This window comes from Chlorella variabilis, assembly GCF_000147415.1.
Source record: "Chlorella variabilis unplaced genomic scaffold CHLNCscaffold_2, whole genome shotgun sequence".
Classification (NCBI taxonomy): Eukaryota; Viridiplantae; Chlorophyta; class Trebouxiophyceae; order Chlorellales; family Chlorellaceae; genus Chlorella; species Chlorella variabilis.
The window spans coordinates 1,169,450-1,195,040 of NW_005435086.1; the positions used below are offsets into that span (position 1 = coordinate 1,169,450).

General features: G+C 69.0%; 10 protein-coding genes across 10 annotated transcripts in view; 3 read left to right on the top strand and 7 right to left on the bottom strand.

Moving 5' to 3' along the window:
- Nucleotides 1-1,194, top strand: part of CHLNCDRAFT_137842 (hypothetical protein) — a gene marked incomplete at both ends in the record, with an annotated part of 4,849 nt that extends 3,655 nt beyond the window's left edge. Inside the window, 3 exons of the mRNA XM_005851123.1 lie at nt 12-59; nt 238-603; nt 1,012-1,194. Of these exons, the coding sequence (XP_005851185.1) occupies nt 12-59; nt 238-603; nt 1,012-1,194 (597 nt within the window). The remainder of the gene's footprint in view (nt 1-11; nt 60-237; nt 604-1,011) is intronic.
- An 829-nt stretch (nt 1,195-2,023) lies between these two features.
- CHLNCDRAFT_137843 (expressed protein) lies at nt 2,024-3,133 on the bottom strand (the record flags this gene model as incomplete). The annotated part of the gene is made up of 5 exons (XM_005851412.1): nt 2,024-2,109; nt 2,248-2,418; nt 2,568-2,676; nt 2,805-2,865; nt 3,111-3,133. The coding sequence occupies 5 exons, from the start codon at nt 3,131-3,133 to the stop codon at nt 2,024-2,026; spliced, it is 450 nt and encodes a 149-aa protein (XP_005851474.1).
- A 290-nt stretch (nt 3,134-3,423) lies between these two features.
- CHLNCDRAFT_137844 (hypothetical protein) lies at nt 3,424-5,350 on the bottom strand (the record flags this gene model as incomplete). The annotated part of the gene is made up of 6 exons (XM_005851413.1): nt 3,424-3,995; nt 4,124-4,268; nt 4,441-4,633; nt 4,797-4,921; nt 5,052-5,117; nt 5,300-5,350. The coding sequence occupies 6 exons, from the start codon at nt 5,348-5,350 to the stop codon at nt 3,424-3,426; spliced, it is 1,152 nt and encodes a 383-aa protein (XP_005851475.1).
- A 595-nt stretch (nt 5,351-5,945) lies between these two features.
- Nucleotides 5,946-9,160, top strand: CHLNCDRAFT_137845 (hypothetical protein; the record flags this gene model as incomplete). The annotated part of the gene is made up of 10 exons (XM_005851124.1): nt 5,946-6,222; nt 6,364-6,510; nt 6,678-6,842; nt 7,034-7,095; nt 7,246-7,302; nt 7,471-7,592; nt 7,779-7,963; nt 8,174-8,619; nt 8,756-8,895; nt 9,031-9,160. 10 exons carry the CDS (start codon nt 5,946-5,948, stop codon nt 9,158-9,160), a joined length of 1,731 nt encoding a protein of 576 aa, XP_005851186.1.
- Nucleotides 9,161-9,515: 355 nt separating this feature from the next.
- On the bottom strand, nt 9,516-10,558 carry CHLNCDRAFT_137846 (hypothetical protein; the record flags this gene model as incomplete). Its single annotated transcript, XM_005851414.1, has 4 exons — nt 9,516-9,617; nt 9,831-9,992; nt 10,186-10,304; nt 10,399-10,558. 4 exons carry the CDS (start codon nt 10,556-10,558, stop codon nt 9,516-9,518), a joined length of 543 nt encoding a protein of 180 aa, XP_005851476.1.
- Nucleotides 10,559-10,902: 344 nt separating this feature from the next.
- Nucleotides 10,903-11,763, bottom strand: CHLNCDRAFT_12639 (hypothetical protein; the record flags this gene model as incomplete). Its single annotated transcript, XM_005851415.1, has 2 exons — nt 10,903-11,259; nt 11,401-11,763. Coding segments are annotated over 2 exons (720 nt in total), but the record flags the coding sequence as incomplete, so codon positions are not given.
- A 1,039-nt stretch (nt 11,764-12,802) lies between these two features.
- On the bottom strand, nt 12,803-13,297 carry CHLNCDRAFT_137848 (hypothetical protein; the record flags this gene model as incomplete). The annotated part of the gene is made up of 1 exon (XM_005851416.1): nt 12,803-13,297. The coding sequence occupies one exon, from the start codon at nt 13,295-13,297 to the stop codon at nt 12,803-12,805; it is 495 nt and encodes a 164-aa protein (XP_005851478.1).
- Nucleotides 13,298-13,470: 173 nt separating this feature from the next.
- On the bottom strand, nt 13,471-14,609 carry CHLNCDRAFT_137849 (hypothetical protein; the record flags this gene model as incomplete). The annotated part of the gene is made up of 4 exons (XM_005851417.1): nt 13,471-13,688; nt 13,810-14,010; nt 14,110-14,255; nt 14,380-14,609. The coding sequence occupies 4 exons, from the start codon at nt 14,607-14,609 to the stop codon at nt 13,471-13,473; spliced, it is 795 nt and encodes a 264-aa protein (XP_005851479.1).
- A 46-nt stretch (nt 14,610-14,655) lies between these two features.
- On the top strand, nt 14,656-17,238 carry CHLNCDRAFT_137850 (hypothetical protein; the record flags this gene model as incomplete). Its single annotated transcript, XM_005851125.1, has 7 exons — nt 14,656-14,678; nt 15,154-15,192; nt 15,367-15,613; nt 15,766-15,919; nt 16,068-16,262; nt 16,423-16,588; nt 16,728-17,238. The coding sequence occupies 7 exons, from the start codon at nt 14,656-14,658 to the stop codon at nt 17,236-17,238; spliced, it is 1,335 nt and encodes a 444-aa protein (XP_005851187.1).
- Nucleotides 17,239-17,544: 306 nt separating this feature from the next.
- The window catches only part of CHLNCDRAFT_137851 (hypothetical protein), a gene marked incomplete at both ends in the record, with an annotated part of 9,572 nt that continues 1,525 nt past the window's right edge, over nt 17,545-25,591 (bottom strand). The window contains 22 exons of the mRNA XM_005851418.1: nt 17,545-17,742; nt 17,920-18,017; nt 18,192-18,289; nt 18,441-18,548; nt 18,719-19,040; nt 19,291-19,543; nt 19,769-19,894; nt 20,072-20,141; nt 20,335-20,475; nt 20,694-20,780; nt 20,950-21,345; nt 21,528-22,175; nt 22,306-22,690; nt 22,861-22,976; nt 23,157-23,262; nt 23,415-23,531; nt 23,815-23,942; nt 24,211-24,310; nt 24,531-24,624; nt 24,792-24,930; nt 25,095-25,182; nt 25,417-25,518. Of these exons, the coding sequence (XP_005851480.1) occupies nt 17,545-17,742; nt 17,920-18,017; nt 18,192-18,289; nt 18,441-18,548; nt 18,719-19,040; nt 19,291-19,543; nt 19,769-19,894; nt 20,072-20,141; nt 20,335-20,475; nt 20,694-20,780; nt 20,950-21,345; nt 21,528-22,175; nt 22,306-22,690; nt 22,861-22,976; nt 23,157-23,262; nt 23,415-23,531; nt 23,815-23,942; nt 24,211-24,310; nt 24,531-24,624; nt 24,792-24,930; nt 25,095-25,182; nt 25,417-25,518 (3,920 nt within the window). The remainder of the gene's footprint in view (nt 17,743-17,919; nt 18,018-18,191; nt 18,290-18,440; nt 18,549-18,718; nt 19,041-19,290; nt 19,544-19,768; nt 19,895-20,071; nt 20,142-20,334; nt 20,476-20,693; nt 20,781-20,949; nt 21,346-21,527; nt 22,176-22,305; nt 22,691-22,860; nt 22,977-23,156; nt 23,263-23,414; nt 23,532-23,814; nt 23,943-24,210; nt 24,311-24,530; nt 24,625-24,791; nt 24,931-25,094; nt 25,183-25,416; nt 25,519-25,591) is intronic.

Below are 25,591 nucleotides of genomic sequence, written 5' to 3' on the forward strand. Positions count from 1 at the left end.
ATACGCGCCAGGGCGAGGATGTGGCCATCGGCGCCACATTCATCCCCAAGCACATGGTGGTGAGCGGCTGGGAGGCAGGGAGGCTGGGCTGGGCTGGCCTGGCCTGGGGGCGTGTGGGAGGAGGAGGTGGAGGGAGGGAGAGTGTGGCTGGGTTGTGTGGTGCTGCTCAGGGTCGCGACCTGCAGGCAAGCCGGCGTGCCGACCCTGTGCGCTGCGTCTGCCCCTGCTCTGCCGCAGCGGGAGGAGGGCAACCGGCTGGCGGAGTCACGGGTGTGGAGCCCCGTGAAGACCAAGAGGCAGGATGCGGCGGCCATGGTGGCGGCCACGGCGGCAGCGGGGGACGAGGAGGAGGAGGCGGGCGGCGGCGGCGGCGGCGGCCACGGCGCAGGCAGCGTGCCCGCCGCCGTCACCAGCCGCTCCTCGGCGCCCAGCGGCCTGTCGCAGGTGTCCACGCCGGTGCAGGCGGTGCAGCGGCGGCAGCGGCAGCAGCAGCGGAAGCAGGCGCTCAGCGGCGCCGAGCTGGAGGCGTACGATCAGGCCTCCGCCAGCCTGGGCTCGGCGCAGCGGCAGGAGGCGCAGGCAAGTCGCGGCGGCCCCGTGCGGGTGCGGCACGCCGGCGCAGCGGGGCGGCAGGCGGAGCTCGCCGCCGCTTAGCCGCGCCGCCCGCGGCGCTGCTGCTGCGTGGGCGGCAGCGCCCTCCAGGGGATGCACCCACATGCTCTGTACATTACGTACGCGCCAGATTAGGATTTAGGATAGATAGTTCTAGGCAGGCGCTTGTGCTCTGCACCGACACCAGGCATACACATATTTTATTAGGCAGGAACACAAGCATCTAGGCAGGCCAGCTCCACAGCTCAGCTAGGCTTAGATGTCACACACCTGTGCGCCGCCGCCGCCGCCGCTCGCCCCGCCGCCGCCCGCGGCTCTTCTCCCTCTCCCTTTCGCCTCTCGGCCTCTCACCGCCCGCTCCGCACCTCTGCCCCTCCCTCCCCCCGCGCCTCCCCGCAGGCCTCCAAGAGCGGCGAGGAGGAGAGCGCGTACCTGCGCTCCTACTTGCAGCGCGGCCCCAACAGCGCAGACCTGGGCGAGGGGGAGTGCGAGGAGTCGGCGGCGGCCAAGCGGCACCGCGAGTACGAGCTGCTGGACCAGTACGGCGCGCTGCTGGAGGCGATGAACGAGCGGGAGGACTGACGGCGCTTCCAGCCCGCGTCCCTTGCCGAGCGTGCAGCCCTGGCTGGCGTGGCGACTCGCCATCGGCGCCCCAGTGCCATGCACGCCGCCCCTCGTGGACCCACCTCCGCCCCTGCGTCAGCAACCAAACGAATGCCCCCCACACCTGATTTTCGCCTGCCCCATTCCCCCTCTCCGCTTTGTCGTGCCTGCCCCCGCATCAGTGTATTACCACCAGACAGTGCCCGACAGCGGCCCACCTGCAATCACACCTGGTCTTCTTTTCTCCTTGTGCTCCCCTGCCCACGTACCAATTGCTTTCTCTGCTGCCATGCAGCACCCCACTACTGTTTCCCTTCTCAGAACAGACCTTTTCTTCTCGCCGCATAATAGCAACCCCGCCAGCGAGCCCATCTGTCCCTGCCACACATTGGAAGCTGATGCTTTTGCGCCCTGCATCGTGCCACCCATCCGCCCCTGTCCTACACTTGCACTCCTTGGACATTTTGTACTCGAGCGCTTGCGGCTGCACGGCCCGCCTCCTCCGTGCCATGCAGCGGCGGCGCTTGCATCCCCTTTCTGGTCCGTGCCGCTCCCTCTGGATCCTTGCGTCATTTTGCGAGTAAGTGTAAACAGCGCGCATTTATTATGATTACCAGACAGCGGGCACACATCCAGATCAGGGTTTTTCAACAATGCAGAAATCGGCAGGGAGGGAGTGCGCATGGAACGTCACGGGTCTGTTCCAGGACGGATGGGGCTCAGTACAATGGATGAAGTGCCGGGGTGTCGGCCCCCGGAAGCTACCCCTTGAAGGCAGCAGAGGTCACGGGAGCCCGCTGGCTGGCTGTCAGCGCCGGCGCTCGGCATCAGGGGCAGGGGCCACCAGGTCGTCAGGCGTGGGGCCAGGGGCGGGGGAGGGCGCTCCAGCCGGGCCTGCAGTCAGCACGGTGCGCATGCAAGTGGGGGCTCTGTCCCTGGCCAGCCATCAGCATGAAGGCATGCTGGCATGGGAGCCGCCAGCCAGCCAGGCAGGCCAGCGGCGGCAGCCCCGCATGCGGCCCGCCCGCGTACCGCCGGCAGCCTTGGATGGGATCCACTCGCAGCCGCAGTCATCTGACAGCTTGGGCGACTCGCTCATCTCCTCCTCTGGGGTCTCCCACAGCTCCCTGCACCGGTCCACCGCCTGGCCCAGCAGGCTGCACCCCACCGCCGAGCTGCAGATCTGGTCGTCAAATGGCAGGTCTGCAGCGGCAGGCGGGGTGGGGCGGTAACTGCTGCTGTGCTCTGCTGCACGTGTGGCTGCCGAAGCCAGGGGCACGGGCCGACATGCCAGCGGCCTGGGCTGAAGGCTGCAGCAGCGCAGCGCCCTGAACGGGGCGGCTCTCGCTCACAGGTGTAATGCGGGGTGCTTGCATCGGTGTTGCTCGTGCACTTGAGGGCGCATTCGTTGGGGAACAGGGTGCCCTCCACCCCGGGGTCCCGCCCGTTGTGCACGCAGACCTTGCGGTAAGGACAGGGGATCAAGATGGGGATGTGATCAGGCTGATGCGGCACAGGCAAGGCAAGGCAAGGCAAGCACCACGCAAAGCGCCCGCGGGTACGTCAAGCGGTGCGCTGGGTAGCCTCACCGGGTCCCAACCATCCTGCGACAAGCACTCTGCTGCGCACTCGTAGTCGAACAGCGGGCCTCTGCAGAGCCGGGAACACAAAACGCAGATCGTTGCAGGCGGCCACAGCAGCGGACGGGTGAGCAGCAGCGGCGGCAGCCGGCAGAGACAAAAGACGGTAGGGGCAGGTACGCAGCCGAAACTACTTCAATACATCCCCATGTCGTCTAGCAGTGCAGGTAGAGTTGGAGAGAGGTGCGGGGCCAATGGGGAATGTTCGCTGCATGTGGCCATCGCTCCCGAAACACCCTTTAAAGCTATTCACACCTGGCCACGACCGCCGGCATCATCGCCGCGGCCAGTGCAAGCGCCAAAAGCGCAAGGGTGGCGCGGCGAGAAATCATGGTCGCGAGACGGGAGCACTGGACCTTGCGATGAGCCTGGATGCAGTAGACTTCCCAACGACAGCTGAAGGTTCTTGTTGGCTAGCCTTAGGTCCACAACGCGCAGGAGCGGCGACACATGGCATCCCGCTGGCGCCCTGCCGTCGACAGCTGTCCGGACATATCCCCCGCCTATCTGGAGCTTTCCCTGCCCACAAACGTTTCTGGAGATTGATGGATTGCATCACCTATCGCCATCAAGCCCCCGCAGCATGCACCACAATGTACAGGAAGTAGTCTGCTGCGTGCAGGTGGGCATGCAGCCAGGCCAAGGGCGCATCCAGCGGCGGCGTGACCCCGCCCACCAGCAGGCGCCGCTCTGCGGCTGCCGCCTCGAGCCAGCTTGCCGCCGCCGCCGTTCCATCCGGCTCGGCCGCTGCCTGCACCGCCCCATCTGCTTCTTCTGCTGCTGCTTGTGCGCCGCTGGATTGCTGGTCGGGAGCATCCTGGCCAGGCTCAGCCTCCGCTGCACCTGCTGCCTCCTCTGCTGCCGTCGGCGCAACGAGCCCTTCAGCGCCCGTACCGGCACCGGGCTCGCTGCCGCTGGCGCCTCCATCCCCCGCCGCGCTGCTGCTTCTGCCCACTGGCGTGCTGGGCAACGACTGCGCTGCAGGGGCTGCCTTGCCTGCTGCGGCGCCGCCGCCCGCCGCCAGGCACTCTGCCAGCAGCGGCAGCAGCACCTCGCGCAGGCTGATGCTGCCGCCGTCTGCCGCCTCCGCCTCCACCGGCCGGGAGGTGGCCGCAATGTCTTCGTAGCTGCTCAGATAACCTGCTGGCAAGCGGCCGCAGGCATGCCCAGTGGGCGCAGCAGGCATGGCAGGCAGCGCAAATGGCAGCACCAACGGAGCAATCACTGCTGGATGGTGGGGCAAGCAGGGTCAATCGCGCACCACCCACCTCCCGCATCCCGCCGCACATAGAGCCGCAGCGGCACGGCCGGCCGGCGGCCGCCCCTCTGCGCTACCGGCGCCAGCTGCAGGGAGGCGAGTATCTGGCTGTAGGGCTGCAGGCTGCCGGCCAGCACCTGGCACCACAGGTCCTCCTACAAACAGCATGGCACGCACAGGAGAAGCACCTTGGCGTGCAGCACGTGCCAGCGAGCACCGCTGCGCCTGCTCCCACTGCCCCTCCCCAAACACACAGCTGCTGCTCCCAAGCGCGAGCGGCGGCCCGGGCGGCGTGCATGCCTGCGCGCCCGCCGCCATCTCCATCACGCGCTGCGCGCTGCCGCGCGCGATGCAGGCGGCCTCCTTGAGGGAACCGAAGAAGGCGCCCCGCAGCGCGGACTCGCCGCCATACGCAGCCAGCTGCCTGTCGGGGAAGCCGCGGAAGTGGATGGTCAGCCGCCAGGGCAGCTCGCCGCCGGGCGCCGCCACCAAGTCGTACAGAACACCAGCGGGCACGCCCCTGCGGGGCAGACGCCAGGCAGACAGGCAAAAGCGGCGGCGCGGCGTGCTCAACACCTTAGCGCACGAGCATGCGGCCAGCAGGTCATTTTCTGGTTGCCTGGCTGGCAACTGCCTGCACCCAGCCGGCTGCAGCCAAGCAGCGGGCAGGCCTGCCGCCTCACCACTTGAGCGGCAGGTGGCCGTGCTCAAACCAGGGCGCTAGCTCGCCCGGCGGCAGCAGGTGCTGCAGCAGCGCCAGCGCCCGCGGCACCACGCTGTGCAGGTAGCTCTGACGGGGCACTAGGAACTGTGGCAGGGTGAAGGTGGCAGGCCAGTGCGATGGGAAAGGAAGGAAAGGGCGGTCGGCAAGCAGCAGCAAAGAGTCGCTGTAGGCGAAGCGGCAAAGTGAGGCGGCCTGGGGCACCGCAGGCACTCACATACAGCACCGGCGGCTGTTCTAGGGAGGACACCTCGTTCTCCGCCAGGTGAACCTGCAGCGGGACCTGCAGCAGTGCAGGGGAATCGCTAGCGCGCCCGTGTGAGCCGGGCGGCAGCGGCGGCCGCACGCGGACGGCGGGAGGCTAGCCCGGCTCGCTGTCAGGCGGGCAACCGGACTCTTCGCTTGCGTCACATGATCTACTACACTGCTGCGCATCCTAGAGAGGCAGCGAGCAGCCTCACTGACCGCTGCACGCCAGCATTCTTCCGTGACAGCTTGGCCGTCCGCCTGCTGCATGGCTGCAGGAGGTGGGTTCGGGGAATGCTCAGGCGGTGTGCTGAAGGAGATCCAGACGCGTTTTCCAACTTTGCCAGATCAGCTGCCACATCACAGACCCAGCAGGATGAGAGGGGCCTGCGGCGTCCTATTTCTTTCTTGGCGCAGTTGCGTAATGTGTTGAGCTCATGCAAATCCCTCCTGCACCCGCTCCACCGTCGGCTGCCCCTTGTCCGCAGCCTGCAGTGAGTTTCTGGTGCTGCAACTCTGGTAGATAACAATGAATGCATGTAGCAGCCTAATTCAAGGCTGCCCCAGCGTGCACCGGGCCTGGGCACTCCAGCAACCTGCTGGCCCTCACGGCAGAGTGCCGGTGGCAGCATATGCGGGCCCCAGGGCGTCGCGGCGTGGATCGCAAGAGGCTAGTTCAGTGGCAGGAGCCGCGCTGTTGGAGACCTTGGCAGCGGCGGCGCCGCCGCCTGGCAGCACCCCTGCCCTCGCCGCTGGCCTGTATGTGCAGCCGCACGCCAGCGCAGCTGATGATCAGTCGGCAGCTGCCCCAGCAGCGCAACCTGGACGGCGGTGGGACCGTGCCTATGCCGCCGCCGCTCCCAACATGCCGGCAGCAGCGTGGCCGCTGCGGCGCCCCACCGCAGCGCCCGGCACCGCGGCGACACAGGCCGGCGCCGACCCTCGGCTCTCCCGCCTCACGCAGCAGCTCATACAGTGCGGGAGCGAGGGGGAGATGCGGGGCGTGCTGGAGCGGGAGCGGGAGCAGGGGCTGGGCGGCGCAGACGTGCGGCGGCTGCTCACATACCTGGACCGGGCGGGGGCCGCTGACGTGGCGCTGGCGGCCTTCCACGCCATGAAGGCGGCAGGCCTGCCCTGGGCAGGTGGGTCCTGGTGGCAGCTGCCTAGCTGCATGCTCTGCGAGCTTGCTGACACAGAAACGGCGCCGCCAATGCCTGCGTGACCATCTTGGAGAATCGACACACCCTGTCGCCCCCACCCCACCCCCACCCGCCTGCCTGCAGGCGACGCCGTACTGCGCACCAAGCTGATCAAGATGCACAGCCGGCGGGCCAAGGACACAGGGGCGGCGCTGGCGCTGTACGACGAGATGCGGCGGGACGGCGTACTGCCTGACGTTGTCGCCTACAACATCTGCCTCACCGCGGCGGGTGGGTGGCGCGGGGTGGCGGCGCGGGGCCTGCAGGGGGCCACAGGCCAGGGGGAGGACAGGAGAGGGGCCTGCGAGCGCGGCTGTGCTGGCACGTGCACGTGCTCTCCCCAGCAGCCGGCGCCGCCGCCGAGCGCTCGCCGCCGCCGCTGCCGTGCCTCCCCGCAGGCCTGGGCCACCACTGGGGCCGCGTGCTGTCGCTGCTGGGCGACATGGAGGCGGCGGGGGTGGGCTGGGACGCCTTCACCTGCAGCGCGCTGCTCAGCGCCTGCCAGGCGTGCGGGCAGTGGGAGCAGGCGCTGGAGTGGTTTGGGCAGGCGCGCGCCACGCCGGGTGAGTAGGGCGAGGGTGCGAGGGGGGTGTGGGGCTTCCAGCGCGGCTGGCTCGCACCAGGTCTGCTGTGCAATGCGCGCCTGGGTGGCATGCCGGCAAGTCGCCGCCCTGACCTTCAAGCGGCCCGCCGCGCCTCGATGCCACACACACACATCCTGGCCTGCCCCCTGCCCCCCTGTCTCCGCCTGCAGGCCTCCAGCTCAACGTGGTCCACTACACCACCCTCATGAGCTGCCTGCAGAAGGCGGGGCAGGTGCGGCGCGCTGCGGCGGCTGGCCCGCGGCGCCGCGCGCGCACTCGCTGCCCTGGCCGTGGGGCGGCCCCTCCTCTGCCTGGGCACCCCACGCTTCGTGCTGCCTGCCGACGTGCGCCTCCCTCCCTCTGCGCGCGTGCCTGCCCACAGTGGGAGCGTTCGATGGATGTGTTCCGCCAGATGGAGGCGGCCGGTATCGTGCCCGACGTCATGGCACATAACGCCGCCATCGCCGCCTGCGCCAAGGCGCGCCGCCGCCTCCCCCCCGCCAGCCCGCATGCCTCGCCTCGCAGGCAGCCCGGGGGGTGCCACGCGCCGCGTGCTCGCCCGCTTGACTGAGAGCGCGCGCGTGTTGTGTGCGACCGGCTGGTGCAGGGCGGCGACTGGGAGGCTGGGTGGGCTGTGTTCCTGGCCATGCGCCAGGCGGGCCTCACCCCCTCCACCATCTCATACAACGCACTCATCTCTGCCTGCGAGCGCTGCGGCCAGCCAGACAGGTGCGCCCGGGGGGCCAGCAAGCCAGCGTGCATGCACGCCGCGGCCGGGCCCCGCCTGCAGCCGCCGGCCCCGCCCTCGCTGCTACGGCACGACCATCCTTACAATGCCACCACACACCCACACACCATAGCAACAGCAGCACCAAGCCTGCCTCCTCCCCCTGCGCCTCCTTTCCCCCTGCGCAGGGCCCTGGAAGTGTTCGCCAGCATGCAGCGCCGCGGCCAGGCGCCCCCCAACGCCGTCACCTTCAACACCCTCATCTCCGCCTGCGCCAAGGCGGGGCGGTATGCCAAGGCGCGAGAGCTGCATGCAGCCATGGCCGCCGCCGGCATCCCCGAGGACGTCTTCACCCTCAGCGCCCTCATCACAGGTGTGAGGGGCGGTGGCTGGTGGGCTGGGACCACAAGGCCGCACGCCGCAGCATGGCATGGCTGGCGTGGGCGGGCAGGCGGATTGGGGCTGCCCTCCAGCTGGCCGGGTAGAGGGGCTGAAGTGTGGGTGGGCGATCCCGCCTACCCCACCGCCCCTGCCTCCCACCCACCGCGCGCCACCTGCACCTGCCCCACCCCCCCGACCGCAGCCTGCGAGCGCATAGGGCACTGGCAGGGGGCGGAGGATCACTTTGTGGAGTTCCAGGCAAGAGGGGTGGCGCCCAACACGGTCGCCTACAACAGGCTCATCTCCGCGCTGGGCCGCTCCGGCGAGTGGCAGCGCGCCGTGGCCGCCTTCCGCGCCATGCAGCCCGGCGCCGCGGGCGGCGCCGCCAGCGCCAGCACCAGTAGCAGGGGCAGCACCAGCGGCAGCGGCAGCAGCAAAGTGCCGGCCAGCGGCGGCGGCGGCGGTGGCGGCGGCGACGAGTTTGTGTATCCCGCTTACGTCGGCGCCGTCCCCGCCAGGCCTGACCGCATAACCTACGGCTCGCTCATCGCGGCACTGGAGCGGGGCGGGCAGTGGCAGCGGGCGCTGGCGGTGTTTGAAGAGATGCAGGCGGCGGGCATGCAGGTGGAAGAAAACGCGGCGGCCGTGGTCGGCCACTTGTGCAGCCGCGGGGTGTGCCACGGTGTGGCTGCCTCTGCGCTGGGGAGGAGGTGCTGCGTGGGTGTGTGCCCGCCGCCGATGCCCTCTCGCCCTGCCGCCATGTGCCCCCCCCCTCTGGCTGCAGCCCAACGGCTACATCTTCACCTCCCTTATCAACGCCTGCGAGAAGGGCGGGCAGTGGGAGACCGCGGTGCGGCTGTTCAAGCTCATGCAGGGCCAGGACATCCCGCTGGGCAGCATGGCCATGGTGGCGCGCAAGGCGCTGTGAGTTGCGCCCGCCCTTTCCACCACACACGCACAGGGCTGAGCAGAGAGCGTTGCAGCTCCTGCCGCGGCCGCGCCCCAGCCGCCCAACCACCCAGCTGCCCATGCTTGCCCCTGCCCCTGCCCCCGCCGCAGCTACGCCTTCCCGCCGCTCATCCGCCTCATGCCGGCGCCGCTGCTGCAAGCGGCTCGCGCCACCGTGGATTCTGGGCGCGCGGCGCGGGAGTGGATCGACAGCAAGAAGGAGCAGGAGGAGGAGGGCTAGGGCCGCCGGCAGGGCTGCTGTGCGCCCGCTTCGTGGGCCTGCACAGCAACTGCTGCTGGGAGCGGCAGCCCCCGCCTGGGAACTGCGAGGAGAAGCACGCATCTCGACTTGTGACGTTCTCGGTTTCCCTCTGTACTGTCTCTCTCTCTACTCTGGTACCTCTATTCCCTCGTCAGCACATCCTCTGCAGCTTGTCCTCTGTTCTCACTCACGTGTTTGGTAACAGTTGACTAGGCACAAGCCTTGGCCTACCAACTGCCATCCAAGCCAGCAAACAGCAGTACCAGCAGTACTCGTGTTTCAGCGGTTTTCTCGTCATCTCCCGCTGCTCGCCGCGGGCCCCCTGCCGTTCTCCTCAGTCCACGTGCAGCTTGTCTTCCTGGAAGGCTGTGGCCACATACAGCAGCGTCCAGTAGCACACCAGCAGGCCCAGGCCGGCGGGCGCCTGGCTCCACACCTGCGCCAGCGGCACGCGGGTGATCTCTTGGCGGAACATGAATGTGTTGCCCGGGCCCCGGCACCGACCCCAGCTGCTTGGCAGCCCCTTGCCAGCCGCAGCCTCTGCCTCAGCCTGGCCCCCGACACCGACTCCCGCCCCCGCTACCAGCCGCCCCCCAAGCCAGCAACCCCAGCACACCAACCTCACCCCGCCACCAACCCCCAGCCTCACCAGCACCGCGGCTCCCAGGATGGATGCCACGCTGCCCACATACTGCGGGTGGGAGACGACGTTGAAGGGGAAGCCAGAGGCCCAGGGGATGGTGTGGCCCAGCTTGAAGCCGTAGTACACCCCCGGGTGGCCGATGGCCTGGAAGATGCCCACGTTGAGCCACTGCAGCGCCCAGGGGAGAGGATTCATCCCTCAGGGAGGGGTTGGTGCGCGGCAGCAGCGACCCGGCATTGGCGGTGGGCCATGGCACGCGGCAGCTGCGCTGGGCAAAGAGGTGTCATGGTGCAGGGCCATGCTGCGGCCTGCAGGGAGCCGTGCCCATCCAGGGCCGCCACGCAGCGCCACCGCCACCCACCTGGCCAAAGGCAAACAGCGCGATGCCCAGGGGCCAGGCCAGCGGCGGCACCGCCGTAACGTCCACGCCGGCGGGCTTGCGCAGCAGCCACCAGTAGGCCACCGACAGGAACTGCACCCCTGCAGCGGCAACACCAGGCAATCTGGTGGTAAGAGTGAGGCCAAGCCCAGCCAGCACACGGCATCGGCCCATGTGGTTGGCGCGTGATCGCACCCTTCAGGGCCCAGGCCAATGTCTCAAAGACCTCCACGCTGCGCTTTTTGAAAGCGGCCATCCATTGCTGCGGGAAGAACCAGATGTAGGCGTAGAGGAAGTGGGGAAGGGCCAGGCCTAGGCACACCAGAGTGTTGGAGTCTGCTTGTGAGAGCGGCATGGTGTCCAGAGGGTGATCAGGATACGAGGTGCCAGGCGATGGGCCAAGCATTTTGGGAACCCGCCACCCGCCGCCCCGTCAGCAGGCGGGCAGTTCAAATGCCGGGCTGCCTGCAGCATCGAGCCACTGGCGGCAGCTAGTCTAGTCCGCCACACAACATCTGACTCCTAGCATTGCCAAGTGAGAGAATACTCAGATCAAAGTTTAGATCAAAATTGAATGAAGCAAAAGGGCCATCGCAACAGTCGGCCAGGGGCAACAGGTTTCTGAATCATTGATTATATGAATGAAATGGGGATAATTGGACTAAATCAAGCGGAGCTGGGATCTTCGCCGCTGCGACACCGCACCACGGTGCCTTCCCAGTCTGGTGGCAGCGGGCCGGGCTGGGCGGCTGCTTTGCCCGCAGCGGTGCCCGCCCGCGCGATGCGCACCTCAGCGCCCAGCCGTGCCACCGCCGCCGCCTCCCGAATCTTAGTGGCAACGCCGCCGGTGGTATCATGCGCCGCGCTGCTGGTGCGCAGTGAGTCAACCACCTGGCCCTGCCGCGTGTAAGCCGTGAAGGCCGGCTCGCCGCTGCCGCTGGTGCCATCACTGCCGCTGGTGCCATCACTGCCAGCATCGGCATCCACCTGCAGCCGGCTAATCAGCTGCGCGCCGGGCTGGTCCGGCGGGCGGTCGTAGATGCCGGCCACATTTGTCTGCAGGGGAATGTCGTTGCCTGCTGTTGAGCGGGCAAGAGGGGGCAGCTTGGCGGCCTTCTCTGGCGCGGGGCGAGCAAGGCCGGGCAACACAGGGGGCAGGGCAGGGCCGGCAACTACCAGCAGCAGGCCAAAACTGACCAGGAAGGCGACCAGCGGGGGGCGGAAGCGGCGGCACAGGCTGGTGATGACCAGGTCCCCGCTCAGGATGGTGCACCCCAGCGCCTCATCCAGCACAGCGTCGCCGTGCAGCACCGGCACCAGGCCCGCAGCCAGCAGCGCCGCCACCGCGGCGCAGCCGTCCGCCACCACGCGGCGGTCGCGGGTGGTCCACGCGCCGCAGGGCGACAGGCCCACCGCTGGGAGCCCCGCCGCGCGCAGGGCCGCCACCACCGCGGCGTTGAGCTTGGTCACCGAGGCGCGCGTCGCGGCAAAGCCGTGGAGCACCGTACCGCAGGTGTGGATGCCGCCCGCCGCCACGCCCGTGGAGGCTGCCACGTGGTGGCCAAAGGAGCCGGCGCCGTGCACCACCACGAAGCGAGCGCCCAGCTGGGCATACAGCTGCGCCAGCTGCGAGGCGCACGCGCCCAGCACTGGCTCATTCAGCCGCTCCACCTGCTCCTTGTGCGTGATGGCGGCGCCCCCCAGCTTGATCAGCACGGTGGGCGTGGGTGCTGGCTGTGGTGACGGCAGGTCCATGTGTGTTGCGGGGGGCGCTGGCGGTGGCGAGGGGAGCGGCTGGGCGGTGAGGGGCGGGAGGGAGGCGGGACCCAGCCGCGGCGCGGCGGTCGCTCAGGACCGCGATCCCGCGGTGCAAACGCACCTAGTGTTGCTGTCTGCAGGCGCCAGCGACCAGCTGAGCGACGTGGTCGTGACTCACGCAAGGCCCTGGTGGCGCCAGTGGGCAGCAGGCCGCTGCAGATTGCAGATGATCGTGCTGGGATTGCCGAGGGGAGCCCAGAAGCCCCCACAAGTGCTGCGTGGAGGAGCACAGCAGGCACAGCACAGGACCGCAGCGCGACATACAACTACTGTACAGATACAGACAGATCCCATAGAACTAGCTTGTCAATTTTTGCGCTGGGGATTAAGCACGCTGTGAGACACAGTCTAAGTGAGTGCAGGTGCACCTAAAAAAAAGCGCCTGCTGCCCTGCCGCCGCGCCCGCCCCACAGCTGCTGGCGCTGAGCTGGCGCCACATAGCCGCTTCTGCTACTCTTCTCAATCATCCTGAACATGAGATCCGCCACGTCCTGAGCCGGCGCAGCCGCCAGCTGAATAATCACTTTCTGTTTGCTCTGGTCAGCCAGCCGGGCAAGCTGTGGTGTGTTGTCCACGAAGAAGGTACGGCACCTCTCGTGGAAGTGCGGCAAACCATACTCCAGAGCCAGCGCCAGGCATGCCGCCACACTGCCTCCGTCACGGCAGCACACACGCCAGCGAAAACTCTGCTCAGAGCATTTTCCCAGCAGCCAAATGGACACATGTTGGAATCGGCAAGCCCTGCACTGAGCTTCAGGACAGACTCTGAATTCGGAATGGCTCACTCTGGGCAAATGGACAGCTCACACTGGTACAGGAAGCGGTCGCAGAGCGCAGTCAGCGCCTCGCATTGGTACTTTCGGGCCAGCTCCAGGTTGAGGCGCACATCCGCCATGTTGGTCAGCACTGGAGGGCTTAGCATGTCTGGTCGGCGGTAGAGGGGGTCCAGCAATCCGACCTGCAGCTCATGCGCCGTCTCCACCACCGACATCGCCTTGGTGCCAGGCACGTCTTGCAAAAGGCGGTCGAAGACTTTGCACGAGCCCGCCAGGATGGCCGTGTGCACCCTGAAGGTGCCGCCGTCCTTTGTGGTGAGAGTGAAGTCGCACAGGGCCTGGGGTGGGTACACCACCTCTTCAGGCGCCTCATCGAAGAGGCGCCACAATTGTGCCGCCTCTGGGCGTGACAGGGCCTGGGGTGGGTACACTTCCTCTTCAGGAGCCTCATCGAAGAGGCGCCACAATTGTGGCGCCTCTGGGGACTCTGAGGAGCTCATAGCTGCGTAGCGTAGGCGAAGTAGCACGCTGCAGGCTAAACGAGGCCATGTAGGCATGGGTTTCCCTCTCCTTTCCACCAGTTCATCAACCCGCCTGCTGTGCCTCCCCACCTTCCTTTACAACCCAATCTACACAGGCCGTGTGAGAAGCACAAATGCAGCCAACCAGGCCGTCACTCCCCCGCCGCCGCCAGCTGCTCCTCCAGCCAGTCGGCGTGGCACGGCAGCCAGGTGTAGAGCGCGGGGCTGCTGGCGCTGGCCACCGAGGGGTCGGTGCTGCACGAGAAGCCGCTGACCAGCAGGCCCAGCTGCACCGCCGTGCCGCCCCCCGCCGGCAGCAGCGGTGCGCCCAGGTTGCCAGCGGCGCAGGCTCGGAAGTTGTGGCTGAGCGCTGCGGGTGAGGGACGGAGGGTTGGGGCAACAGCCACTTGATCGGTGGCATGGAATCGAACAATTTGTGAGCACCACATGCTGCCTGCCCTCTGCTCTCACCACCCTAGCCGCCGCCGCACCTGTGCACGCCTGCGCCTGCCCGGCGCCTGGCCCGCTGCCGAATGCCGCCGCCCCGTATGCCACCTGCAGCCCGTCACACTCGTCCTGCGGCAGCAGCGCCAGCACATCCCCGTGCAGCTGCGGCCAGTAGCCGTCGCCGCTCCTGCTGCCAAAGCCCAGCGCCATGACTGCCGTGCCGTTTCCTGGGTACGCATAGGCGGCTGCAAGGACGCGAGGCAGGCAGGGCAGGCTGCCTTTGTCACAGGCTGACAGCTGAGCACTCACGCGCTGTTCCCCAGCCAGGCGGGCAGCTCACCCACCTCCTGGCAGCGCCACCGGCTTTGCCCGGCTCGCCTTCTCCAGTACCACCAGGGCCAGGTTGCTGCTCTGCTGCGGGGCATCGGCCTGGAAGTCGGGGTGCACCACTACCCGCTCCACCCGGTGCATCTCATAGTCGCCCGGGCGCCTGCGGTGGGGCAGCGCCGGCGGTGGCAGCAGCACAGGTGCGGGTGGGGAGGGCGGGAGCCGAGCGGGCAGCGCTGGGCCAGTTGATCGGGCAGCAAACAAGGGCAGCAGGCATACGGCAGAACCTCCTGCCATCCACCACTTCAGCGGCTCCTCGCCTGAATGGGTCCAGGAAGATGTTGCTCATGCCCACAAACACAAGGTCTGGCTCCGGCTGGCTGCCGCCAGCTGCCACGCACGAGGCGGCGGTGAGCACGGTGCGGCTGCCCACCAGCGTGCCCGTGCACAGCGGCCCGGCCTCCTTATTCAGCACCATGGAGACGAAAGGGTACTCGTCCGCCGGGGTGGATTCCATTGACAGCGAGGACACATACTGGGCGGCAGCGGGGAGGGCGCTGCACATGGCAGGCGGCAGCGGCGGCGGGTGGGCATGTCAGCCATGTGCCGGTGGTAGTCGAGTGCCCACTGCAGCAGGCTCTCCTGATTGCGGATTCTATGCCCACCTGCTCGCAATGGCGAGGAGGCTTGCAGCCAACAGGGCCAAGCAACCTGGTCGCGACATGTGGATGGCAGCGGGGATCTGTTCGCGGCACGGATCGTAGACCCGCTTCGGGCGGTTTATAGCGCTGGAAGTGCCAGCAGAGCGGGCGGCGGCCCTTTCCTCCAACACTCCAGACTCCCAACCGCTCGGTGCCAACCCGCAGACGGCAACAGGCAGCCACAGCTGTTCGCTCTCGGCTGCACCGCATCTGCTGCCATCCCATTCTGATCCAGCATGCGCCAATAAGGCGGTGGTGCGCCAGTAAGATGTGGCAGCGCGCATGCGCGGGGATGCCAAGGCGACTCCTTCTCGAGGCGCTGCTGCTATTTCTAGCAATTGCATGCACGCCCGAATGCAGCGCCGGGGGCGCCCGGCTGGTCGACAGGACCGCCGCCAGGTGAGTGGCGGTGGGCGGTGGCGGCAGCGGTGGCGGCCATGTTCCGCGAGCCCTCCCACATCTTCCTTGCTGTTACTCGAGCCGACGCAGGTGCCAATCGGGGCTCTTGGCAGCCTTTCACTCAGCCGAACCGTCCATGCAACGCCTCCGCCACGCACAAATCCGTGCCCGCAGGGTGGCGCCGCGGGAGCTGCTGGTGGGCGGGCGGGCGCGGCAGCAGGAGGACCGCTTCCCCTACATGACCCGCATCCACTTCCTGCTGGACGACACCCTAGGCCTGCTGCCGGGGTGCGGCGGCACCCTCGTCACGCCCCGCGTGGTGCTGACGGCGGCGCACTGCATGGCGCTGGCGCTCAGGGACGGATCCAACGTCTTCCTCCGCGTCGGCGCCTACAACCCGCTCACGGATGAGGCCCGCAGGGTGGGGCAGGGGCGCGCCACACTGAATACATGGCCCTCCCACCGGGATGCCAGCCTGCTGCCCTGCACGCCGGCATGCACGCATGCTGCGCATCCTGCATCCGCTGCCCGTGTGACCGCCGGCCTCCCCCACCCGGTGCTGCGTGCCTGCAGCACAAGTTTGAGAAGCGGCGGGTGGCGGCCTTCCGCACCCACCCCGACTACGTGCAGCTGCCAGAGGACCAGCCCACCAGCCCCCACGACCTGGCCCTCATCCTACTGGACAGCCCCGTACCGCCAGACTTCCCCACCATCACCCTGCCAGACGGTGCGCACGCCCTGCAGAGGCAGGGAGGCGGCGTGGTGTGTGGGAGCGAGGCTGGGGCAGTGCATGTCAACGCTCCACTGATCTGGTGTTTCCACTGCCAGCCAGGATGAGATGCTGACTCGCCACTTGCCTGTCCCTGGCCCTGCAGCGGACACGCCTTACCCCGACCACGGCGAGCAGCTGCAGGCGGTGGGGTGGGGCAGCACCGACACAGACAACACGCAGGTGGCGTATGCGCTGCACGACGTGGGCCTGCCCGCGGTGGACCTGGAGCGTTGCGCCCAGCAGTGGAGCTACGCCGGCGCGGGGGCGGGCGTGATCAGCCAGGGGCACCTGTGCGCAGGTGAGGCGGGGAATGGGTGCTGTGTGCTGGTGCTTGCGCCCGGGCATGCAGCAGCTGTGCAGAGCCACACGACTCGCGTCTATATCCAGCTGCCAGCTGCTGACAGCCAGCTGTTCCCGGCGCCATCATCAAGCCGCTCCCCTCCCTCTGCCGCCTGCAGGCCTGCAGTCCCAGCAGAATATCTGCTTCGGCGACTCTGGCGGCCCGCTGCTGCGCCTGGGCGACAGCGCGGCCAGCGACGTGCAGCTGGGCATCACCAGCTTCTCCTTTCCAGAGTGCGCACTGCCGGGCATGCCCAGCGTGTTCACCTTCCTGCCACGCTACAGGTGAGCATGGCACAGCAGAGGTGTCGGGGGCCGTGGAATGCTGGTTTAGTGGCAAAGCAGCTTCAGGGGCGCTGATGTCAGCAGGTGGCTGGCAGGCATGGGCAGGCGGTGTCAACTCTGTGGACTGGCTGCGGTGCAGGAGCTGGATCGACGAGCAGGTGCTGGAGCTGGACCCCCCAGCCCCTCCCTCGCCGCCGCCGCAACCTCCCAAGCCCTCGCCGCCGCCACCGCGGCCACGGCCATCGCCGCCACCGCGCCCGCGGCCGTCGGCCCCTGAGGAAGATGAGGAAGAGTCTGTGCGGGCAGCAGCCGCCAAGCAGGTTGATGGCAAGGCAGCAGCGCCGGCCAGATCAGCAGACAAGGAGGAGGCGGGCAAGGGCACGCAGCGGGAGGAGCAGGAGCAACCTACGCCGACGAAGGAAGAGCGGGTGGATCAGAAGCAGCAGCCTAATGAGCCCCTACAAACAAAGGAGGAGGAGCAGGAGGAGCAGGAGGAGCAAGAGGAGGAGGAACAGGAGAAGCAGCAGCAGCAGCAGGAGGAGGAAGGGCAGCCACCTGATGCAGAGGAGGAGGGGCAGGAGGACGAGGAACCAAAGGAGGAGGAGAAGGAAGCCGAGCAGGCACCCACCCCGGAAGAGGACGAGGAGTAGGCAGTTGAGTAAAGCTGTCAGCTGTCAAGTTATGTACCGTTGAAATTTGATTTGATTACACCATTCCAATGTCCATCATTTTGTGAAAGAGAAACCTCAACCACACAGCATCAGGTCAGCAGCTGCGGCTGAGCAGAACCAATGCAATTGAAGAGGGAGTGTCGAGCAGAGGGAGTGAAAAATGTTGTCAAAAACAATGCATGCTCGGGGCAAAAACACATGCAGGGTCGAAGCTAGCCCATGCAGATCAACTCAACACAAAAGAAGGCCAGCAGACGCTCCGCGTCCGCTGCGAAACGGCCGCCGTTAGCTGCACCCGACGCTGCCGATGCCGCACACGAGCAGGGTGGCGCCGCTGTCGCCGGCCTGCCAGCTGAGCCGCTGCGGGTCGTGCTGGGCGGCAGCCACCGCTGCCACAAAGCTGAAGCGGTGGTGCGTGAGCCACGGCAGCGCCAGCGGCGCCGCCAGCTCCTCGTGACCTGCAGCGCTGGACTTGAGGGAGCCCTGCAGACGCGCAGCAGGTGGGCAGGCAGCAGGCCCAGCTCAGCTTCTGCCCAGCCGGAGCATGCCCGGGCAGCCAGGCGGGTGGCTGGCGGACACGAGAGGCAGAGGCGCTGCTGCATCCACCGCTGATGAAGGTAGCGGATGAAGGTAGAGCCCACCACCCCGCACAGCACCCACCTGCAGCAGCAGCATGTGCGCCCCCTGCTTGTACGCGTCCCGGGGCTGCAGCCGCACAATGGTGGCGGTGGGGATCGCCTGCAGCATGTCCAGCAGCACTGCAGGAGGCAGCCGCGGGGGAAAAAGGAAGGAGACACCAGACGCCATCATAGGTACATGGCTGTGTGTGCAGCGCAGAAGGTGCAGCAGCGGCAACTGGCGCCAGGCGGGCGCCACGCGGCGAGGCAGGCAAGCAAGCGCCCGTCCCACAGCCGGGGCGGGCGCCCCCCCACCTTGGGCGGTGTAGCGCCCCACACGCTCCGGCAGCTGCTGGTGCCGGTGGGTGGCAGCAGAGTACTTGGTCAGCGGGCGGTGGCGCTCCAAATAGGACCTGCGGGGATGGAGGTGCGAGAGGGTGGGAGGGGTTGTGTGTGCGGCACTCGTTGATGGCGGCGGCGGCGTGTGTGCTGTGTGGCGCATGCGCCTGCCACCGGAAAGGCGCAGCCCGCTGCACTTTCTTCCAGACCCTCCTAGCTGCTCACCTGACCAGCCCCTGCACGCCGCCCTGCACGTGCTGCACCGCATGCAGCGCCGCCGCACGCAGCAGCTCTGCCTCCAGTGCGGCGGCGGGGGCATCGCCGCCGCCGGCCCTGCAGCAGCATAGCCAGCGGCGTGCAAGGGAGCCGCCTCAGCGGCTCGCCGTGGGGAGCGGGTCGGCTGCCCAAGGTCCCCCACGGCACATCGGCATGCAGCCCGGCCCGGCAGCTTGTACAGCCGAAAGGCCTGCTGGCTGGCTGGCGACCGGGCTGGCTGGCCTCACCGCTTGCGCAGCGCCTCCACGGCGGCGGCGGTGAAGCGGTACACCACCGGCCCGCGCCCAAAGCTGTTGCCGCAGGCCTGCACCAGCTCGGAGCCGGGCAGGCGGCAGCCCGCCAGGCCCGGCAGCAGGCCAAACAGCGCCCCCACGCCCGCCAGCTGCTGCGTGGCGGCGCCGTCGGGAGCCACGTAGGCCAGGCGTACCACGCCCGAGACGACCAGGTAGAAGCCGCCGGTACCGCCGGTACCGCCACCGCCGCACGCGCCGCCGCTGCCTGTGCTGCCCTCCAGCTCCGAGCTCCAGATCACCGCATCAGGCTTGTACTCTGCGGGTGGGCGCGTGGTGGAGAGAGGAGGGGCAGGGGCGGGGACGGTGGGAGGCAGAGAGGGGCAGGAGCGGGATGCCGGCAGCAGGAGGGGAGGTGCTGGTGGCAGGACGGGGGGGTGCCAGCACCTGGGTAGAAGATCAGCAGCAACAGGGCTAGGCCTGGCTTTGCACACGCCTTGCTGGCGGGAGCAGAAGGCAGCAGGTCAGCGGCAGCAGCGCGGGGAGGCGGCCCCGCGGAGCGTCCTCACCCGTCAGCCGCGCGTGCTGCAGCAGCGCGTCTGTCAGCTCTGTGGGCGCCGCCGCAAAGATGTCCAGGGAACGCAGCACTTGGTGGGGCGCGGGGGGCCGCCAGGAGGGCCCCGTCATGTCCAGCTGGCGCATGGCGGCGCCCACCGCGCCCAGCAGCGCCTCCCGCTCCTCCTCATCCACCCCTCCCCGCTCATACAGGTCGCCGATGAAGGTGCGCTGCTGGCGCAGGACGGCCATGGCGGCGCGGTACGACTGCGCATGGGTTTGGGGCACGTGCGCGTGTTGGGAGGGCGGGTGGTAGCGAGCGGCCGGGGAAGGAGCGCAGGCAAGACGCTGCTGATCAGGTGAAGGGAAGCCGGAGTGGCTGCACAGGATGCATGCAGGGCTGGCGTGCGCACGGCCAGGCGGCGAGGCTGCGGCAGCGCTCGAGCTCCCCTAGGGCCCCAGCCCCGGCAGCCGCCAGCCCTGCCGGCGCACCTGTACCGCACGGTACTGCGCCGGCGCCTCTGCCTCCCGCTCCTGGATGAACTCGTAGGCGCCCAGCAGCTGCTCCTGCACCTCCTCCAGCACCTCCACGGGACCGTCCTCGCTGAAGTACACCCACTGCGGTACAGACGGTATGGGAGGGGAGCGGGGCAGTGCAGAAGGATGGTGGTGAGTTGGTGGAACAGAGGTAGGAAGCACAGGGCACGGCAAGTTCAGCTGGGAAGAGGTGTTGGGGAGGATGCCGGTGGCTGACCGCCGGCGCTGGCAGGGGCACGGCAGCAGCAGTGCTCCCACCTGCATCTGCGGGCTGGCTGCCAGCCCCATGTAGAGCTCCACAGTGGCCTCGCACGCAATCAGCATCTTGCTGCGGGCAGCGGGGCCAGGCAGGGGAGGGAGGGGGGTCGCAGGAAGGCGTCAGCACGCACGCCCGCAGGACCGTGCCGAGAGCGGTCGTGTTGAGCTGCTGGTCGCCCAACGTTTACTCATCGGCCGTGGCAGCGAGAGCAGTGCCAAGTTGCCTTGCACCGCCCTGTTCCAGCTCCCGTCTGAGCCCCCACCTGCCCAGGTGCTTGCGCAGCATGCCGGTGAAGAGGCGGAAGGGCCAGGCGGTGGCGGCGCGCCACCAGCGCGGCGCGGAGCGGTGCACGCGCAGCGTGGCGCCCAGCACGTTCGCCACGCTGTGGGTGATCCAGGTGCCGCTGCGGCAGGAACAAAGGAAGCAGGGCAGGCAGGCATACAGGGCAGGCAGGCAGGTGTGGGGATGAGCCGCCATCACTTCTTGTGGTGCTCAGAAGCGAGGCGTCGCAGGCAGGAGGGCCGGCGACCAGGCTGCGCAGCACGTGCCTCGCCATGCACCACAGCCCAGCCAAGCCAGCCGCTGCCATGCTACACCCGCTCCTCCCGGCACCGCCCCCACCTAATCTCCTTCCTCAGCACCGGCCACAGCTGCAGCGGGTGGTTAGGGCGGTGCTCCGCCATCTCAATCGCCTTGTCGCACGCATAGCTGCAGCCAAATGGGATGCTGGGGAGTGAGACGCGATGTGCAGGGGGCAAAGCAGCAGCACCGGCATGCATGCCCCCTCATTACCTCCACCTGAAGCCCCCCTCCCTCCCTGCGGAATGGATGGCACATGCTCGGGAGAGCAGCACGCCCACAGGCCCAGCGCACACACCTGGCCACCCTCAGGCCATCAGGTGACAGCAGCCCCGCCATGCGCTGCGATCGGAAGTGGCGCTTCATGCCGTGCAGGATGCGCAGCCGCATGTCCGCGAGGCTGGGCCCGCCGCCGCCGCCGCCCTCCTCGCTATCGCCAGGCTTGGGGGAGTCGTCGGCAGCTTCGCCGGCGCCCTGCCCTGACTCCAGGTCGCCTGCTGCCGCTGCTGCTGCTGCGGTAGCGGGTGTGGCGCCGTCTGCGTCTGCGGCGCCGAGGTAGCGGGCTGCGCCAAAGGTGATGTGCTTGCTCATCTGGCGGGCCACCTGCTGGGAGGGAACACGCGACAGCAGCGCCGACGACAGGCCCTGGCGGGCGACGGCGGGGCCCCCGCCCGCCGACGCGTGCTCCACGTCGCTGCAGAGAGCAGGGTGGGGGCGCGGCGCGTGCGGGGGAGGTGAGGCGCGGCGCAGAGGCGCTGAGCTCACAGCAGGGCACCGGCGGCAGGCAGCAAGGAACAGCCTGGTGCCCCGAAACAAGCAACAGCCCGGCCCGTGCCGCAGCATATGGTGCTGCTGGCGCTGCTGCCGGCTGCCCACCTAATGGGTGTGTGCAGCCGGCCCAGCAGGTCGCGGGCGCTGCCTGCTCCGGCCGCCGCGGCGCGCGACGCCGCCACCCCCGACGCCTGGCGCCGCACCAGCGCGGCGGCGGCCTGCGAGGCCGGGGCGCCGTCGGCGCTGGCCGCCGCCAGCTGCCTCTGCAGCGCCTCTGCCGTCCAGGCGGTCTCCTCGGCGGCGGGCTCGCCGGGCGGGCTGTGCCCGGCCACCCGCTCCACTCCCTCCAGGCTGTGCCGCCACTTGACCTCAAAGTCGGCCTCGCCAGTCTCGCCGTCCCCGCTGCCGAGGCGGTCAAACAGCATCTCCACCTCCTCCTCTCCATCCAGCACGAGAGAGGTGGCGGTGTAGCTGGGCGGAGGTGCGAGGGCGTCGCCCGCGACGTCGGCGGCGCTGCCGGGCAGGCGCACGCTGCGCCGGGAGTGGCCCGCACCTTGCTGCGAGCCGGGGGAGGTGCCCAGCACGGCGGCCGCCGCGGCCGCCGCCGCGGCATCTGCCGCAGACACTGGGTCGTAGAAGCTGTCCCCGTGGTTGCCCTTGGCTGCCGCCCGCAGGGCCGCCACGTTCAGCGCGACGCCGCCGTCCATGCTGGCGCGCGCCAGGCCCGCCGTCGGCGGCACGGCCACGCCCTGCCTGTGGCGCAGCGGGGCGAGGAGGGCGGGCAGCAGGCACCCAGGGTGAGCTGAGAGTGCAAGACCCATAGGCTGGGTTTGCAGCACAGAGCGGGCAGCGGGAGCATCAGCGCGGCGGCGCGCAGGTGGACAGGGCCGGCTCCTGCCCTTGCTGCGGGGTGGGCCTGGCCTGGCATGGCTCGCGCCGCCTGGCTGCTGCGTGCCTGTTGATGAAGGGAACCTCCAAGTCAGCAGGGTCTTGGCCATCGGCCCCCCAAGAGGGAGCCTCCTCCTCGCCAGCGCCGGCACTTGCCGTCGCAGGCTTGGCCGGCGCCTCCTCGTCCCCGGCGCCGCCACCCGCCGCCGCAGGCGGCTTGGCGGCCAAGCAGGGCCTGAAGCAGGCGGCGAGCCAGGCGCCGCAGGCAGCCGCCGCGCCGGCGCGGGGCTTGCCGCCGGCCGCGCCGCGCGGCTTGGGGGCAAAGCCCTTGAGCCGATCGGAGTGATCCACAAACCTGGCCACCAGCGACCAGTTGGCGCCTGCCAGTTGGGGCAGCACCAAGGAGGGCCATCAGCCAGTCAGCAGCGCAACGAGGGGAGCCAAAGGACGAAACAGACGGGTCCCGAAATGCCGCCCGGGCGGCCGCCAGGTCGGCATCCACACACCGCACAAACACAGGGCGGCGCGGGGCCCGCAGCCGGCGGCGCACCCTGCAGGAACTCTCCGTCCTGCTGCTGCTTGAGCTCTGCGATGGAGTCGCGAGTGAAGGAGGCCAGCTCCTGCGCCGCCTGCCTGCGCCCTCGCACCTTGTCCGGAGAGATACGGCTGCAGGGCGGGGAGGGGGAGGGGGAGGGTGGTGGTGATGGTGGTGGTGGGTGGGAGGTAGGGTGGGTGGTGGCTGCGTGCGTGGCTGTTGTGTTGTTGTCGTGAGTGGCACGATGTGGGACGGCCTCCTGCTGCCAAAGGCAGGCGTTGCGCACGGCAGCCCCTCCGACCCCGCCGCACGTCAGCCCGGTCCAGCTCATTACGGGGCCGATCAGCGGGGCGTTGATCAACAGGCTGAGCAGCACAAAGGCGCTGGCCCACAGCACCACATCAAAGTTGGCCTCGTCTGTGGTGGTGGGGGGAGCAAGCAGCAGCGGCAGGCCGCTCAGCCAGGGCAGGCCTGGCGCTGCGGCAGAAAAACAAGGGAGGGAGCAGCCATGCCAGACCCCGGCGGCTGGCGGCACCGGCCACGGCGGCGTCGGCAGCTGCTGCGCACACCCACGGGCGCCCCCGAGTAGAAGTGGGAGTGTATGATGAAGTCTGCGGCCATGATGAGGGTGAGCGCGCCGCGCAGGCCAGACACGGTGGCAAAGGAGATGTCGGGGAGCGTGAGGCCTGCAGCGCAGCGCAGGGCGGGGTGGTGTGTGTGTGTGTGTGTGTGTGCAGGAGGGGAGCGCCGGGCATGGTTGCAGTGGGAGTGGGCAGGCAGGCAGAGTGCAGGGCTGCAGGCGCTCGAGCCGCGGCCTCCAACAGCCCGATGCCGCCGCCTGGCAAGTGCAGAAGCGCAGGCGCAGCCAGCGCGGAGTGCTCGCGGCCCAGCACCGCAGCGAGCGACCCAACAAAGCCGTGTGCCTCGTGCGGTATCCTGCCCGCTCGCGTTATCCCAGCCACCACTCACGGTATCCCAGCAGCCTGAACAGCGGGTTGAAGGCCAGGGTGCACACAAAGCGGAAGGCATACATGAAGAGGTAGACGATGGGGATGGCGGCAAAGTTCCAGGCGCTCTTGTTCAGCTGGCTCGCGGATCTGCGGGGGCACGCGGGAACACGGCGTGGCGCGGCGGGGTGGGCGCAGGCACGCGGTGTGCCCTGGCGGTTGCGCCCTGCCACCCGGCGAGGCCCGCCGGTGCCGGCCACGGAAGCTGGGACAGGGGCGGCCGGGGGGGCGGCTTCGCGGGCAGGCAGGCGGGCAGGACGGCGGACAGCCAGGGAGGCGGGCGGGCACGGCACGGCGGCGGCCGGGGCCCGCTGGCCCAGGCCCGCCCCCATGCTGCCGCCCTGTGTGTAGTGTGCACCTGCGCACAAAGTTGACTGAGGAGATGCCGGACCAGAAGAACACGAGGGCGTTGGCGGCAAAGGCCACCGTGTCCCACACCGCCTCGTGGATGCCGCTCTCTGCGCGGAGCGGCGCACGGTGTGGGTGGCGGGAGCAGGGGCGGGTGGTAAGGCACGGGGCGGCGGGCAGGGCAGGCGGCGGGCTGGGTGGCGGGCGGTCCTGGAACTGGGAGGGTCATGTGCCACAGGCAGGCAGGCTGGCAGGCAGGCAGGCGACACAGCGGGCTGGCAGGCAGCACAGCGGGCTGGCATGGTTGCCAGGCGGGCGGGCGGCGCGCACCCGCGTCTGTTGCCAGCATGCCCCAGTGGCCGGTGGCGCTGCCGTACAGGCCAAAGATGACGACGGCGATGACGCCTGAGCCCTTGGCGGGAGCCTGCAGGGCAGGGGTGGAGGAAAGGGTGGGTGGGGTGGTGGGGCACAAGGTCCTGCCTGCCCGAGCAGCATATGGCCTGGGTGTGTGCAGGCAGCGGCAAAGGACCCAGGGGCGCCAGCCAGGCGCGTCGCTGTCCACGCCCTGCCCATCCTGCTTGCCTGCGTCACATAGAAGCAGAGGTAGCCGGTGCCCAGCACCACCACGCTCTCGATGAAGGCTTTGACGCCCCGCCAGCGCAGCAGCTTGAGCAGGTAGCCCAGCACAAAGGCAAAGGCCAGGCCCATGCCCATGCCGATCCCCGTCAGCCTGCGGGGGGAAGGGAGCAGGGCTCGCTCGCGGGCCGCGCCTCCTGCACCCCACGCAGGGCAGGAAAAACAAACCTGCCCCGCCGGCGTGCGCCCGCAGCCGCCGCCCGCGTGGCTGCGCTGCTGGGTGGGTGGGGCAGCACGCACAGCGCGCACAGCACGCACCTCAGGATTTCCACGATGATGGGCCAGATCTGGGAGGGCACAGAGGGCATGTCGTCTGGCGAGCTCTCGATGAGGATGTGCAGGAAGACTGCGCGGGAGGAAAGGAGGCGGGGGCGGGGCTCGTGGGCGAGGCAGGCTGGTTGGCGTGCCTTGGTGGCCGGCCAGCAGCCCTCCCGTGTCTGCTGGCCGCAGCCGACAGTTGCGCAAGGAGCCGCGCCCTGTGCACGACATCCCCTGCCCTGCCTGCCCTGCCCCTGCACCACCAACCGCCCCCACGTCTCCCCACCACCACCCGCACACACACACACACACACACACACACCGGTGTACAGCGTGACTGCCGAGGCGTCGTTCAGCAGCGCCTCCCCCTCCATCAGCACCACCATGTTCTCGGGGCCGCCGCCCGCCTTGAGGATCGCGGTCACTGCGGGGGGCGGGCGGGCGTGGGTGGGGAGGTGGAGGCGTGGTGTGTGGGTGTGGGGTGTGTGTGTGTGTGT